Below are 17641 nucleotides of genomic sequence, written 5' to 3' on the forward strand. Positions count from 1 at the left end.
TTTTGCCAAGTCTGGTTTGTGACCTATAGAAATAAAAGTAGATAAGATGGTGTGAATTGGATTCCTTTGCTGAGCATACAGGCTGGATGGCCTTCTTCACCTACAGGATCTTTAAATCAGTTTTGCAGTGGCAGATTGCTCAAACTGCAATGTATTAATTTTGTCGTGCTGGTGTGTATGCTAGTTGATTTTAAAACTTATAAAGCAACACTATTTCAGTGTATTACTGGGAGCTGTCTGCTACTGAAACTGCAAAGGGAGGCCTGTAAGGCATTAGACTCTTTAATCTTTGAAAGAAAATTACATCGTTTAACATATAGCTGAATAAATTAGTTTTCCACAGACTACTGAAACAAAACAATTAATTGTAAACTTTTTTTTTATTTATGGAAAATGGAATGCTTCATTAACAGACATTTAAAATGGGATATGAACAACACATTACAAAAACAAATGAGTTCACATTGGATTGAGTGACATAATATGGCAGCAGCTTTAAAAAAAATACACTTACAGTAACCCTTAAGTTACAATTAACAGTAACCCTGGGTGACAAATTCATTTCAGTTGCCACCTTGCATTAAAAATTAAAACATTCAATAGCGACGGTTGAAACGGGGATCGTTGGGTCTGCTTGCTCTCTCCTGGCCAGCAAATCCTTCTCCTTGCATTCCTCCTCCATGCATCATCTGACTTTGGTTGCCACCTTGGATGAAACCTCCACGCCTAGAAAGTGATTCAGAAGTTTTTATTTTTTTTCTTGTGTCTCCAGTAGTCAGATTGAAATAGTGGGTGGCTTTTTTTTTAATACTTCTTGTGCAATTTTGTTCTCTTCAAGATGTACTATGTAAGAACCACAGGAACACTTTATTATTCCTTGAGATTTAAATAAATTAGATAACTGATGTTCCCATAAAATGCTTTTTTTCGGTTAAGTTAAATACAAGAGACACACCTTAAAAAGGACAAGAACTAACATGAAGAAACGCTTTGCTCTTTTTAAACTTCTTACCCTGACATTCCTCCACGATGCATCACATGGCCAGGTCTCCCTCTACCTCCACCTTAAAAAAAAAAATAATTCCTTTTAATCCATGGTAAATTTTACTTCATCTCCAAGGATAATGCCTGTATTTTCTGCTGTAAGTACTACACCTAATGAGCTGTTGTGCAAGAAGCATACCTTGCCATCTCTCATGATCCCGTCCTATCATTCCTCCATCCACACTGCTCTGCCATGAACGATCTTGATGTCCTTCAAACTTTCGACCATGATCTCCCCAGTCACGTCCATCCCTGCAAAAAGTATTAAAAATCATACCTTTTCACATTAGGTAGGTAGAACACACAAAATAAATTCAAGTGAAAACACTTGTGTCACAAATTTATTACAATAATTTACCAAGGTATATGCCAATCTTATATTATCTATTTAGTCTAATCTCAGTAATAAACCTTTAATCCCAATCTCTCTGAGGACAAATATGAAAATAGATTTTTTTTTTTCCCCATCGGGTTTATGCTACGCTGGTGTCCTCGTTTCCTCCAAACAATCCTAGATCGTGGTTTTGACCAGTCAATTTGTTTATGGTGTTTTCTATAAGCTGGCTTACTCATAGTGTTTATTAAAAAATCCACAATACACACAATAACAGCCTCTCCTCATCCTGTAAGCATTTCCTTGACTGGTGTTCTTTTCAAACATCTGACAGGATGGTGCTGTCAGCAACTACAAACCTTGTAAGAACCACTACCCTGAAAATGTCAAGCTTTGACAGAAATGTTAAGTAAAATTAATTGAAAACATGAGGAATTTCAGATAAGAAGTTACTTTAAAAAAATCATGCCAAGATACGTATTTCAATATACAAGGCAAGCTGAGAGAGCTACTCAACTGTAGTCCCCTCCAAAAGAGAACAAACTCAGGAGTGGAACTTGGAAAAAAATAATTGTACTTTCATAAACCACATTACACTTTCACATACGAAAATATTCACTAGATGCACAAGAAAAAAATATTTTCAGTTAAATGTACTGACCGTGACTGTGGGGGTATCCCTCTACTTTCACTCATTCTTCTGTCAGATCCATAGCTACCCCAACTTTCCCGAGAGTCTCGTGAGTGACGGTCTGGTCCTCCATGGCGCTCATCTGGATAATGCTAAAAAGCAAAGAACATTTATATGAGTGCCCCTAACTGACTCTATAGTTCTTGAAAATTGCTTGGCCATAATTATTCAATCTCAGAATTGTTTAGGATGCAAGGCATTTCCTGAGACCATCTAGTCTAACCTTCCTAACTCAGAAAGGGTCAGCCAAAGCAGGCTGTCCAGGACCATCCTCGGGTTTTGAATATCTTCCACAGCTAGAGCCTTTACAACTTCCCTATGCAACCTGTTCCAGTGTTAGACCACGTTCACAGTTTAAATAAGGTGTTTTTTTTTTTTCTTCTCCTTTTTCCTTCAGATGAAATTTTACGTGTTTCCATATGCCTGTTGACTCTTGTCTTCCATTAGGCACTACTGAGAACAGCCTGGCTTCATCTTCTCCATAGCCTCCCATTAGGTAGCAATTAATACTGGAAGATACCCCCTGGATCTTCTGTTCTTCAGACTGAGCAGTCCCAGCTCTATCAGCCTCTCCTCACAGGAAAAATGCTTCAGGCCTTTAATCACCTTTGTGACCCTGTGCTGCATTTGCTCCATCAAGTTCTGTTCTTTCTTGTTGTGGGGACTCAGTACTGGGATACAGTACTCTAAATGTGGCCTCACCGGTGCTAAATAGAGAGGAATGATCACCTCTCTTGACCTACTGTGGCAACATTTTTCCTGATGTAGCCCAGGATGCTATTGACCTTTGCTGTGAGGATGCACTGCTGTCTCACAATCAGCTTGTTGTCTGCCAGGATGTCTGAAGTCCTGTTCTGCAGAGCTGTTTTCCAGCTGGTTGGTCCTCAGTCTGCACTGGTACACAGCATTATTCCTCTTCAGTGGCAGGACTTTATTTCTTCTTGTTGAATAAAATTCTTCTTTGCTGAATTCTCCTGCCTGTCCAGGTCTCTCTGAATCTACAATCTGACGCTTAGCCATCAATGAAGGGCAGTTGAGCATTCCACGATTCCACAACATTCATCTCTCACTGCTTGAGCATGTCCTGAAGGTCATTTCCCCTCAGATCCCAAAAGCACGTGAATACGCTAGTTTTGCTGTTATTTCCATACTACCTTGTAAATTTTGTGTTCCTGTACTTTTGCCTTCTCTATAGCTCTCTCTTCTATAATCTAGTTTGACATACTTCACTTGTTTTGTTTACTGAGTACTAGAGTAACTATCTTACATAGCATGTTTCTGAAGTACATTTCTTCTTACTAATGAAAATGAGACAACCTTGTTATGCATACATACTTCTGGCATTATGATTTACTTATTAACTACTAAATTTTGGTTTGAATCACACTATGGAAAACCAATTTATAGGAAGTTATTTTTGTAGCTTTATAAAGCAACTCACTTGTCCATCCCGATCTCCCATCATTGTCCTTGATCCATCTCTCCTACAAACAGGCAATTAAAATCAGACCATGGTAGTAAAACATACAGCAGTATATAATAGTATGTGTGTAACAACACCGATAAAAAAATTGGTGTTGTTACAGATGAAAAATGAGAAATCTGAAAAACAGCAGGAACATACAGAAGTTCTGACACATTTAATTCTAAGGTATGAAACAGAATATTCTCTGCTAAGACACTAGGTACCTACAATATTATTTAGATTTTTTTTTTTTTTTTTTTTTTAGAATCCTACAAATCTGTCAAACAGTGTTATAAGCATAACACTCTGAACAAAGTCTGCCAGAAAGTTTAATTCATGGCACAGATCTCTTCATGGTTGCATATGGCCACAGCCACTGAATCATGCTTAAACCACAGCTGAAGTCCACAGCCACTAAATTATGCTTAAAATAATGAAATGCAAAATAAACATACAGTGAAGAAAAAGCAGCAAAATATGACATCAAATAATTTTTTTCCCCTTGATTTCAAACAACACAGTGGGGGTAAGACAACAACCTGTCTATTGAATGGTCTTGATAACGGCCACGATCCCTGTGATCAAAGTCATGGAAGCGATCCTGGCGACCAAAATCTGAATGGTACCTATCGTTCATTGCCATTCGTTTTGCTTCTGGCCAGTATGGATCATCTCTCCTGAAATAAAAGGTACATTAATTTTAGTCAGGTTAAATAACTTTTGATATTGTTCCTTCCCTCCACACTATGCAAACCAAAAGCACATAAGTTCAAAAAGGCAGCAGAAAAAAATCAGGATATTTGGAGGTTTTCACACACTATCATCTCAGTGCAGACAATGACAGCAGATTAACTGAAGCTGAGTCTATATGGAGAGTTTTTCATAGCGCAGGCTGACGAGACACAACCTAGCAGCAAAACGTTCTCTGCTTGTACCACTTGCATTAGTTGGCTTTACCTGCCATCTATGTCATATGGTCTTCTCATTGCAGACCGACGTTCTTGTTCATAGCGCAGTTGCTCATGCTGGCGTCGCAACTCTTCTCTTTCTCTCTGAATGCGATCTTGTTCTCTTCTCCTTTCATGCTCTATGTGCATCCGTTCTCTCTCCAGTCTCTCTCTTTCCATTCGCTCTCGTTCAAGACGCTGCCTTTCAATTTCCAGTCTTTCACGAGCAATCTCAAGCCTCTCCCTTTCCTCACGTTCCCGGATAGTTTGCAGATGCTGCTGTCTCTCCCGACGCTCACGTGTACTATTTTAACAGAATGAAAGGTTACAGATCTGATACTTCAACAAATAAAGGAAGTAAAAATGGGGAAAGTTTAAACCAGAGTGACTGCAAACTTGTGTGAGCTCCTGTAAATTAGTTCTGGGGTGTGGGGCAGTAAGGGAAGACACTCAGTGTACGCACTGCTTACTTATATTTAGAGAGTGATCTTATTACTCCCACAAAACCCACCTTTGGGGCAAATAATCCTATATGGTCAGGGGAATTTCAGGAGAATATTCTGAGGAAGACAACCTTTCTCCTGTTCTTTCCCTATGTATTTCAGTGTGGTAAGTTTAGAATGATTATTTCACCTCTACTATAACATGTGCTCAGCTAAGGAGAGCTGAATATCTAAATCTAGAGAATGGAAGAAGACCAAAAAAGAAACTGCATTTTCTTCCCAAACAAACTCAAGCTCACTATTAATAGTCAATAATCCATACCTTCCCAGTTCAGTAGGTATGTGATCCACACACATATAACAAATGACAAGTGAAAAAAAAATAAATAAAACAAACTCTTAGACAGTTTAATTAAAAGAAAATTGCATTAATTCTATGGAAAAAAAAAAAACAAAAAACAAAAAACACTTAAAACAATTTAACTGTTGCTCTTACCGGCGCTGTTCTGCCTCTCTCATTTTTCGCTGTGCTTTAATTTTGTCAAATGGCACAATGCCTTGTCTCTCTCTGCTCTCTGATTTGCGATCCTGGCTCTTAATGCTCTGTATTTAATATTGAAGTACAGAAAAACTTAATGGAGTACATTTATAAAAGGACAACTACTACAAGCAGTACACAACGCTCTGTTTCCATTCATACATACCAAGTCTCAAAGCTTGGCCCCAACTTTTTTTTTCCTAAACACTGCAGACACATAACAACACAGTACTTACCTTCCCACATTTAGTTTGGCATGATTTCATTGCTGAGCATATATCAGCTGTATGAGAAGTATTCGACTAATTAAGATCTAAATCCAGATTATAGAAACTCTGATTAGACAGATCAGTAAGACAAGTGTAGAGAGATGTATCTTTGTGGGATTCATTATCTGTTTTGAAGGAGAATTTATACATCATGTTTCCTATGCAAAAATGTTACTTACTCTGTCTTTTGATGCAGCTGATGTTTTCACACTAATAACAGGTTCTCCTTTGGATTTATCCATTACTACAGTTCTCTCTGTTCCTTTACTTCCTATATAAATCAGAGGTTGAGCAGAAAGAGGTGGAAAAAAGATAGTCAAACTGCATAGCATACACCACACGTTTCTATGCTAGAAGCTACCTCCTCTGCAATGTGAAAATAGGCATTGAAATCTCTCTTCAAAAAGCATTTTTTCACTACACCTCTTCCAAGCGTTTCTGTTAAGGCTGATAAAATGTCAACAGCCCTCCATTACACTATCTGGACTTCCAAGTTAGAACCTGAAATCATTCTAGAATATTGATAGACTCTGGAAACAACTATCTATAATTAATTGTTTATATTTAACCGTATCTTTTATTCTAAGAAAACAGAATAGACAATTTACCTGATTTGTTAGTTTTAGGTTGATCTGATGAACCAGGCTTCAGTTCATCTTTATCTTTTTTTTCTTTTTCATCTTTGTCTTCAGTCTTTTTAGAATCATCCTTTTGGTCAGATTTGTCATCCCTTTTAATACTGCCTGGTCTATAAATAGATATTGATATAGATTAGACTGATACAGAGTAAGAGAAAAAATTAAAGAAAGATGCTAGCAACATATTAACAAAGTAGAATTCTGATTTGTTAAGATAGACATAGTTAAATTCCCACAGACTTCTTTCTACAACTTTTTCCACCATAATGTAAGACAATCAGACCATGCTGTGCAGTTATCATAAAAACACGGCTGAGATTCAGATATCTCAACTGGAGGCAAAAGGAAAATAAAATAAATAAATCACACTACTAGGTGCTTAATGCCCACAAAGATTCTTATAAGACACGACAGTTATGAAATGTAAACGTGAACCACTTTTGCAGTGCAACTGCCAAGCCACCAGTAAGTTAACACTAGCGCTCAGGCAAGCCTTCCCAAGGACTAGGTGAAATGAAGGCAAAAACTTCTCAGCAACTAGCATTTAATAGGTGTTACACCTCAAGAATATTATTAAAGATAATTAGTGTTTTATTCACTCTTTTATAGTGTCTTTTTTCAGCTACTTTAAGTAGTTCTGAAGCAAGAAATAGCATAACATTGAAGAGGAACGCATTCTGGAAACATGATCTTGGGCAACTGATGTTTCACTGCGATCACATCAACATGATAAAGCCCTGTTCTCTAATGTAATGAGGAAACAGCAACGTATCAATCAAAAATTTCAAATATCCTGTAGGTTTATGACACAAAAGCACCAGTCCGTACCAGAAAAAAAAAACAACAACAAACATTTAAATGAAAAGGTATGCTTGCAAATGCAACCCTTCCAATGCCTACCTTAAAGCATGTAACAGAAACAACTAAGTTAGACATGGAACATCAAGAGCAATCTTGTAGTAAGAGTTAGAAAAATGTACTTTTTGTCACAGAAAATCTTTTTGTCACAGAAATTCTTACTGTGATTTTTTCCTGACAAATCAACATAAACTGAAGAACAGCAAAACCTCTGAACACAGGATTTTTCAAACAGTACCTCTCACTGACTGTTTCTTTCTTCACCTCGTTCTCTTTTTTTTCAGTTGGCTTCTTCCCAGCAGGTTCATTTTTTGCCTGAAATTTATTTTGCACATCAGCTGAGATTGTGGTTTCAATTATTTGTACAATGCAATGGTAATGAGATATCTTTGAGGATCAATACTCACTTTTTCTACAGAAATAATTTTCCCATGTAACTCTGTTTTGTGGAGGTGAGTAATACACTTTGTTGCTTCCTCAGCTGTAGACATCGTAACAAAGCCGTAACAGCGAGCACCAGGGCTGCGAGCATTGGTGACCACTTTTGCACCAACCACCTTTCCAAAATAAAGATACGTTACACTCACCGTAATGAATGCCCACCATTTAACAAGTACAATTGTAGAATATCTGGAGTTGGAAGGGACCCATAAGGATCATCGAGTCAAACTCCTGGGCCTGCAGGGGACCACCCAAAAATCAAAAAACATGTCCAAAAGCTTCCTGAACTCCAGCAGGCTCAGTGCCATGACCACTGCCCTGGGAAGCCTGTTCCAGTACCCGAACACCCTCTCAGTGAAAAACATTTTCCTATTATCCAAACTAAACCTCCTCTGATGCAGCTTCACACTGTTCCCTTGGTCGCATTAATGGCTACCAGAGAGAAGATCGGTGTATGCTGATTCCCTTCATGAGGAAGCTGTAAGGCTGCAAAGTTGTCACCACTCAGTCTCTTTAGGCTGAAGAGCCTCTCCTCACACATCTTTCTTCAGCCGCTCCTAACACATCTTTCCCTCTAGACCTTTCACAATCTTCTTTGCTCTCCTGCAGACACCCTCTGATAGTTTTATGCCCTTCTTATACCGTGGTGCCCCAAACTGCACACAGTACACGAGCTGAGGCCACACAAAAGCACAGCAGGACAATCCCTTCCCTCAACTGGCTAGTAGTGCTGTGCCTGACGAATCCCAGGCTATAATTGGCTCTTTTGGTGGCCGGGCCACACCGTTGACTCATATTCAACTTGCCAACTTTTCTCAACTTAGTCCTAAGTATGTCTTTAATAAATAAGTGTTCTTTGTTTACTGTGAACTTCCAGTGAGCAAAGATACTATACTACATCACAGGACACAGAAAAATACATCAACAATGATTGGCTGTTTACATAGGGACTGGAAAAAAGATTTTTCTTTCGTTTGGAAGTAAGAGATAAAATAAAACAGCAGTCATTTGGCATGGACTTGTGCAGGCTATTTTCCTGTTATCCCACTGACATTTGTAGTGACAAAATCATATAAAGTCTTAAGACAGTTAAAGGGGAGGGGACAGGACACAAACACAGGAAGACCCTTACCTTCCCATATTTGCTAAACAGATTCTTCAAATCTGTAGCTCTGGTAGTAGAAGCAAGTCCACTCACCCAAAAGTTTCTACCAGAACTGCTGGCAGTGCGACCTAATCAGGAAAACAAACAAACACACATACACACCTCAAATCCTAATTATTTCAATGATTTCTGATTTTAAAAGGAACAGTTCCACAAATCTTATTTTTTAAGTCACAGAGCAAAGGAAATGTAAAGCGTAACGGTCATCTCCCAATAATTCACATTCCTGAAGGCAACTAGTATTAAAAATCCAGAATCTTTAAAATGGAACTACAGGCTTTGTTCTGTGCAACAGAGGTATGTCAGATCATTCCTTGAGAAAGAAACCAGACTATAGCATCTCTAAAATTACTGTGGCTGTTCAGAATGTGTAAGGATAGATCCCAGTAACTTTGCACTTACAGGAGAAGGCTGAAGACCTGCTAGGGTTGTGGGAACTGTGATAGTACCCACATATGCTCATGTCTTGCCTTTAGCTCCTCAATTCTTAAGGAATGACGGCAGGATGCAGATTAACTGTACCTCTCAAGCAAAAAAAATCAGCATAAAAGCAAGAAAATCTCTTCCTGAATGTCTGCCTACATGCATTCCACAGCTGGGGTATGAATGGTTCACATATGACTTCAGTTACTGGAGTCAGAAAAGACCATTGTTCAACTATGCAACTATTCTTCAGCTATGCAAGAACTACAGAACACTTTCCCAGTTTGGCACCCAAAATGGAAAAACAGTATTATAAACACATAGGTACTTGAAAATCCATGGCCTAGTGATTAAAAAGGGGCCAAGTTAAACTCTGGCACTCGTAAACGTATCTTAGACAGTGAGAGATGGTTCCTCATTTCCCAGATATCTGGGTATGTGACTGACTCAGGAGCATCTCCATAAATTGTGACAAGCAAGTCTGACCAGCTCTTCCATGATTTCACTGATTCCTGGTTGAATTCTTCTTTTATTGATAAATGTACTATTGGAAACAAAACAAGATAAAACCAGGGAATAATCTTTAAATTAAAATCTTTAAATCTTTAAAAAACATTCTGTTATTATTGGGGCAACAAAGATGGTAAGGGATCTAGAGGGGAAGAGAGATGAGGAGCGCCTGAAGTTACTTAGATTATTCAGCCGGGAAAATAAGATTTTAGGGGAGACCTCATCATGGTCTACAACTTCTTCACAAGGGGGAGTGGAGAGGCAGGCACTGATTTCTTCTCTCTGGTGACCAGAGATAGGACCCAAGGGAATGACTTGAAAACAAGGGAGGACTTCTAGAAACTTCTAGAAGAGTTTTCCAAGTTATCCCCCCTCCCCAGAAACCCTTAAGTCCTTTGGTAAATGAGAGTCCTTTCAATGGTTCTTTAAATATTCCAAAATAAGAGAATAAAACAATACAGATGAGAGGTAAACAGATCCTGATGGAGTTCAGATGAGAGGTAAACAGATCCTAATGGAGCTGATGGCAAGGTCTGGTAGCTTGTACAGATAAGCATAATCCAGAATCTTGGAAAAAGCAGCTGACGATGAGCTCACACTGTGTTGTAAAACTTAACAAAAACCAAACAATTCCTTTCTTTTCACTCAGTAGACAGATCTCAATTAATTTCTTGATGATCATAAGAAATTATGGGAATTCCATGCTTGTTGTACTGAACTACTTGCCAGCATCAGGTGAGCAGAATTTAACAGCCAGTTCTAAGTTTTCTGCCCTGGATGGGCAAGACAGAAAAGAAAAGAAGGGTGAGCTACGAAGACTCAGCAGCCTGACATATTAAAACAAGGAAGTACGATGAAAAGAAGAAGCAGGCAAGACCCCACCTGGCACTGTTGATCAAGAAATTTACATCTTGTTTATTGTGCAAATTTGCACTGTAAATAGGATCTGAGTGGATAAAGATTTAATAACATAAATTTAATTGGAAGACAACATTAAGTTGTATGTTTCAGTGCCATTTAAATACATGAATACCAGATTTAAAATTATTTTCACAAAACAGAAGATTGTATAAAGAATCACAAGTATATAGCAAACCAAACAATCAATAAAGGCTCTTAACTCACTAACTGCTGTTGGTAAGTATCTTCAGTGTAATGAAGGACATATTTGCCACGTATTAACATCTACCTTTGGAGATCAAGATAAAAAACAAAAGGGTGCGACACAGATATCCTTATATAAAAGGAAAATGTTTGTTGTAATTGCATTTTTAGAAGTTCAGAAAAAAAATGTAACATGATATTTAATAATTGCACAGATTCCAACACTCTCATGCCAAAACACTCCGTCCAATACAAATACTGCTTCACCAATCAATATTTTTTTCAAACGTTATTTTTGAAAATAAACATACCTTTCTCATCTTTTGAGATTATCTTTGTATCTCTGTCCTCCTCAACAGGGCTAAAGACAAAACATCCCGTTATTCAAGTCAGAGAGAATAATGACTAACTATAAATTATTAAAAATGCTAAAATTAAATACCTACCAGAAAATACGTTGTAAACAAAAACACACCTTTATATACTTGATTTAAGAAATCTGACAAGAAATAAGGGAGGTCAGATTCTTAAACAGACTTATATTAGGAAGAAGTTTACAAATAACAGTAATTTAAGAAAACAACCTTTGAAGGTTGAGGAAGGAAAGAAATCAAACCCCCTGCGTTTAAAAAAGTCTGCACAAGGAGAAATAAAACAGATTCTTTAGGAATAGGCTACAATTTCATGAGTCTTGGTGGCCAATTGAAGGAAACAGCTTATTCGCATCACTTAACGACCAATGAAAAAAGATAGCATCTGGTCTATAACGGAGAAAAAACAAACCTCTTTTTCTGATCACCGCCCTCACTGGTTGAGGACTCTCTAGTAGCAGGGGATTCCTCAGAATTAGCTTTGTCTTCTGTTTTCTTGGCATCTTCTTTGCTATCTTTGCCTTCAGGACCTGCGCCTTTTTCCGCTGTTTCCCCACTAGAGGCTTCCAGGCCTTGGAATCGTTTGCTACTCTGATCGCTTAGGGTCTCTAATACTAAAGATTCAGAGTCCAGTTTCTCTTCCTCTATTGTCTGTTCACTTCTCTCCCCTTTTGCTACAACTAAACGCTTTGCCTCCTTCCTTGACACAGCTTGTGCCGATTTGCTGTCCAAATCTAAAGCATCTTCCTCCAACTGAGCGGCAGCAAGAACATCCTCTTCCTCTGCTAGCCTCTTGCCTGGCACCACGTTACTTGCTTCCTGTGCATGTGGCTGCTCCACTTCGGAAGTTTCTTCGTTAAGTAGTTCAGATTTACAAGTTTCCCCCAAAATGTCGAGTATTTTCTCATTTTCTACGGATTTAACAGGAATAGAATGGCACAAGATTTAATCACCAGGGAAATACAGCAATCACAAATGTGGAACTGGCATGGCTGCCACACTAACACCAAGAGAACTTCTAAGCTACACAGAGATTGGAAAACCCTAGTGTACACAGTGTTAAAAGTGCTATGCTAACTGCAGTCTGACAAACTACCTTATCAGCCCTAAAATGTTAACAGGGAAGAAAAACGTCCCCACAGATTTAACAAAAACCTTCTGGCTGATCCTTGGTATTCTTCATGAAATCGTTCAGCTCTGTTTCTTCTCTAGTTAGCTTCCAAAGTCCAAGATGCTTAACTGAACATATCAATGCACTGAGAGTTCAATTTTTAAATTTCTGTGAAATTCTTTTAGCAGACAGTCCAACACGAAAATTGGGCATCTTCTGATGGTGCATGAGTGTGTTTGCAGTCCAGAAAGTGAAAAGTATCTGTATGAAATTTCCATGAAGAAATTCTTCTTTCTTCTGTATCCAGTAACTAATCTTTACTTTTTAATGCCCTAAAATAGCTTTTTACTGCTTTCACTGCTCTCTAAAGAGTTAAGGTGTGTGCGATATCACAAGATCTGTTTACAGGTAGAATGTTTAACTCTTAAACTGTGATTAACTTCTCTAAATCCATTTATGTAGTTTAACAGGTTTTTAAACCATTTCATTTCACTGAAAATATTTCAAAAATGACAAGCATCACTTCACAGATCTGGGGATATGATTGGGTTTCCAATCTCTATGACCCTGCATGATCTGGGTTGTCCACCATAAAAATAATGCAAATTATACGTTTGTTTGTTTGTTTGTTTTAAAATAGTTAATGGTTTAAAAAGTATTAGTTGAAAAGACAGGAATATGCTTTTCTTTAACAGTACCTGGCTCCAAGTGTAGTTTCTCCGTTTTCTGTTCAGGAAATAAACACAGAATAAGAATTTTATAGTATTTATTTTGTAACAGAGAATAATACCAACCCCCCAACCCAACTCCAAGATTTAAAAATACACCGGTTCAACTGCTGCATTTAGTGTTGCTTTTCAGCATCCAGTGGAAATAAATATTTTATATAAGCAGGTTTGGTCAAATTAAAGCCAAAATTTCATCCACTATTATCCTCATAACTGGGAATATTAAACCAAAAGGGGGCTTATGTATCACATCAAGTAGAGTGAAAATCAGACCCAGATACTACTTCATGTAATTAGCAGGAGAAATAAATAAATATTTAATTTTAAAATATTAATTTTTAAAACATCACTTCTCCCAAGCAGGATGGTTTCATCAGAATACTTTTGGTATACGTTTTGTTTTGGTGGGGGCACAGTTTCCTTTACAGTACAATATTTTTATTTGAGAGAAAAGTCAAAGTCTTGATAGCAGACTGGAAAGTAGGGAAAAAAAAAAAACAAACATAACACTCATTTGACAGGCTGTACTCTAAGCAAGATTACTAATGGCTTGGATTCTGTTAAAAATTCATATTAGTCGTTATTTTCTTTTTTGTAGTATGGTCACAGAGTGAATAGCATTAAAAACCAATCTGAAATGGTTGCATTTTCAATTTACCTTCATTTCAATTAAATCAGAAGAAGAGGAATCTACATTGTTTTCAATTTCATCATAATCTTCCTAAAAAGATTAAAGAAGAAATTATAGCATTCCTTACAAAACGCAAGGTTAGCTTACTAAGAAATACTACTGTAATTCCATTTTCCCCAGCAATAATATGAGAAATATTTTTCAATACTTAGAATATCTCGATTGCTAGTTAAGAATGTTACCCAAGAGGACTAACATATAAATATTCTTGATCATTAAATACTAGCAGGAGAGTATTTTTTCCAGTTACCTTTAATTTCAATATAATATTGTATACTTCAAAGTTACTCAGATTTAGAAGGAAGCCTGGGATTTCATGTTTCTTTGGTTATTTTGCATAACCTGTTTTTTCAATTTCTTCCCTCCCCCCCTCCATTTTAAAAATTTATTTTCTAACTTAAATAAGCTAGAAGTGAAGTTGACTTGGGTTTCCACCTTTCCAAAAAATGAAATGCCCCCAAAATCTCCCTTATCTAACGCGTTACTTTCAATTCCAGACTAACTGCACTTCTTTCACAGCAAAGATGTCACTGCAAGGTAAAGCAGGCTGTGACTTTGTCAACATTTTAAACCTCTAATAGGCCCAAGCAAACACAGGACACAAGAACTATTAAAAATGAAACAGTATCCACATTATGTGCATATCCTATATTTTATGGAAGTAACTCATTCATGTGCCCATCTACATATCAAATATCTTAAAATTCTCAAAGACCTCTACTTGCCTCATTTTCTGTTAGCTGATCTGGAAGTTCTTTCATTTCTGCATCAACATTGTCTTTATTATCAGACAGTGAATCAAGAATATTATCAGGACTATAGTCTTCTCCACAGTCTACAGCACTGCTGTTGTCTATTTCAGCTTCATCTAACACACTAATATCCATCATGTCAATATCTTGTAAGGTATCCAGACTCGCTTCAATATCTTCCTATAGAAACAGAAAAGGTAGGTGTTTATTTATTGATTTTTAAATGATGCATATTCTTAGTAAATGCAATCCTGGTTTCACTTACTTGCCCATCTCTGGAGTTTTCTTCTAGACCATTGTCTTCAGCACCTTCCTCCTCTGGTTTTCTTCCTGAAAAAAAAAGATGTAACTGAAGTGAAAACTAGGACTAAATTTTGTAACACATTAATTCTTTGCTGAATCATCTAGTCAATACTGTTTCAATGAATAATCATTAAGACCCTGATTCAGAAGTCCAGGTCTGTCTGGCTGTAAGTGAAGACTAACCACTCTCTACAAGTATATGGCATAAACATGAAATTGAAGTAGCCCAGTTAGGTGAAACATCTCGAGCAGGGGAGGTGCTGGTCTTTCTCCCTGTTCACCCATGACAGGAAATGTGGGAACGGTTCAAAGCTGCACTTGGGAAGTTCAGAATGGACATTAGGAAATTTATTTTTACTCTGAGGGTGGTCAAACACTGAAACAGACTTCCTAGAAGTGGTTGATGCTTAACACATTGGTGTTCAAGACGCTTTTGGACAATGCCTTCATTAATATGCTTAAGCTTTTGGTTAGCCCTGAAGTCATCAAGCAGTTAAGACTAGATGATCTTTCCAGGTTCCTTCCAACTGAACTACTCTATTCTATTCTATTTTTCGACAGCTAAGCACCTCTCATGACACAACACTACCAAGACTTAAAAAGGCAGCATTGCCTAGGAAGGTGTTCCGTTCAGAAAGACGTGTTGTTACACATCATGTGATGTTACACATCTCTCTTTTCATATAAGAAATTAAATAATTAAACTGATTTAAAATTTATCTTCATGTTTAAGATCTTGGACACACTGACTGTGTTCAGCCACGTTGGTCACCAGCAAATTTGTAACACTGCTAAAAATCAGCTGCTCTTTTTTTTCCCCTCCCGTGTTACCTTAAAGGAAGCAGATTAAAAATAAATTTCAGAAAGTGTCTTTCAAAAACTGGCTATGAGCAATGACAATAAGCCATACGTAACATGACCAACATCAATATTTAAAGTTCTTGAGGCAAAATATACTTCAATCAACAAAGAGTGTTTTAAAATAGTTTTTCAAAACAATAAAGTTATAAGACGAAGCATGACACTAACAAAATTTATACTTGTTTTTATTTATGCAACAGTGCTTTTTGATTATTCCTAATTACTGTAATTTCTTGCATTTAAAAACGTGTTGTGATGATGGAGGTTCAAGAGCTTCAATGAAAAAAAAAGAAAAACTACATGCATAGTTATGGCAAAGAAATTAGTAACTGGGATGTTGTGGATCCAGATTAATATACATTGGCAGAGCTTTCAGCGAGAGCTCACACCACAGCTGCTTGCTCTGTCCCAACACAATTCTGCATTCCTGGTCGCAAGTAGAGAAACACCTGCAACTTAAGTCCTTGTCTACAGGTCTCAAGATGTGCTGATGGAACTACACCTAGTTGTTCTATTATTGTTGTCCTTGCGTGCTAATGCAACAGAGTTTTACCATTCTCTGCAAAATAAAAGGCACAAAGCTTTTATTTTTTACATAACCCAGCAAAATAAAATGAATGACCATTGTACTGTTAAGTTCCAGCTACAATAAAATACAGAAGCTGTATTTGTCTGGACTCTGTACCTTTGCTAGTTCTTTTTGGCATTCTTTTGGTCAGTTCTGAGGCCACAGGAATTTCATCAGGATCTCCTCCTTCATCCTCAATTGCCTGTTGGAGACAGCAATACAATATCTATTGTACTGTTTGCTGGTATGCACTTTTAAGACTGTCAGAAGGAAATATCAGCATCTCTCTCTAGCTCAGACCATGCAGTCTGGCAGCCACATCAGCCATCAGACACACACGCAATAAGGTGCTATAACACAACCCCCCCAGACAAGTCAAGCTACGGGTCAGGAGCGAAGTCCTCCCCCATCTGTAAACAAGGCTCTTTATCCAGCGCATAAGCATTTTATCTAAAAACAAAAAAAATGAAACAAAACAAAACCAAAACTGACAACAACCACTACAGCAACTCATACACTTTTTTTTTCTTTTTTTTTCCCCCCCCTTTAACGTGTCTATTAGATGCCATAGTGGAACCAGGACCAATGACGCCGTTCTGGCCTTGCAGAAGTCTGTCAAAAAGGGGTACACCCTCGGCAGGGAGGCGAACGGGGTGAAGGGCGCGCAGAGTACGCAAGAGAAAGGGCCGGGGGAAGGACGCAAGGGGGAGACCGCGGGCTTGGGGTGCGAGATCAGAGAACCGCACGTCAAAGGAACGGCTTCGAGGAACGCCGCGGGTGGGCTCGGCGGGACGGCAGGAAGCAGCACCACGGCAGGGCTGCCGGCAGCCCCCACACGGGGACGAACTCCGCGGCGCCTCAGGGAAGCGGCGGGCCGGGAGACGACGGCGGCGCCGCTGCGATGGCGGCCGCGCCCCCCTCCCCCCCCCGCCCGCCGCCGGGCTGCGTCGCCAGCGCGCGTGCGCCGAGGGGCCTCGGGCAGGGAACAAAGGGCCCGGATGAGCAGCGCGCCCCTCCCCCCGGCTCGCGCCCTACCTTCCTGAGGCGCTCCGTCAGGACGCTCTTGTTGCCGCCGCTGTCCAGGTTGCGGCGCTTGAGCTCAGCGCGCAGGTCGATGACCCGCAGCTCGCTCAGCCGCCGGGTTTCGGGTTCCGAGCCGAGAGCTGGGGCTCCGCCGAGGGTGGTTAAGTCCCCCAGCCCGGCCGCGGGTTGACTTTCCGCCATCACGGCCCCTTCGGTATCCCGCCTCGAGCCCGAGCGCACGAGAGGACGCGGCGCGAGCGGGGAGCTAACCTTGCGATCACGGCACAAAATGGTGGGGAAGCCGAGACGCACTGAGGGGAGGGGGAAGAGGAGCCCGCTGCGCGCAGGCTCGGAGGGGAGGGG

General features: G+C 39.1%; 1 protein-coding gene across 2 annotated transcripts; it reads right to left on the reverse strand.

Annotated features, from left to right (window-relative positions):
- Positions 1-361: 361 nt before the first annotated feature.
- Positions 362-17618, reverse strand: LOC311219508 (scaffold attachment factor B1-like). Of its 2 annotated transcripts, none has more exons than XM_084302662.1 (21): positions 17291-17618; positions 16373-16457; positions 14789-14853; positions 14493-14703; positions 13739-13797; positions 13051-13078; positions 11654-12152; positions 11182-11231; positions 8801-8901; positions 7635-7784; positions 7466-7542; positions 6340-6479; positions 5911-6002; positions 5421-5527; positions 4492-4785; positions 4074-4211; positions 3511-3553; positions 2040-2161; positions 1184-1296; positions 1013-1064; positions 362-726 (listed from the first exon to the last, which is right to left on the reverse strand). In XM_084302662.1, the coding sequence occupies exons 1-21, from the start codon at positions 17477-17479 to the stop codon at positions 597-599; spliced, it is 2745 nt and encodes a 914-aa protein (XP_084158788.1). In that variant the 5' UTR covers positions 17480-17618; the 3' UTR covers positions 362-596. The 2 variants fall into 2 exon arrangements, with proteins under 2 accessions (XP_084158788.1, XP_084158787.1); XM_084302661.1 differs by having other exon boundaries at positions 13739-13801; positions 14497-14703; positions 17291-17617.
- Positions 17619-17641: the final 23 nt, after the last annotated feature.

Source organism: Netta rufina (assembly GCF_964035555.1).
Source record: "Netta rufina genome assembly, chromosome: 28".
In the NCBI taxonomy this organism is placed as follows: Eukaryota; Metazoa; Chordata; class Aves; order Anseriformes; family Anatidae; genus Netta; species Netta rufina.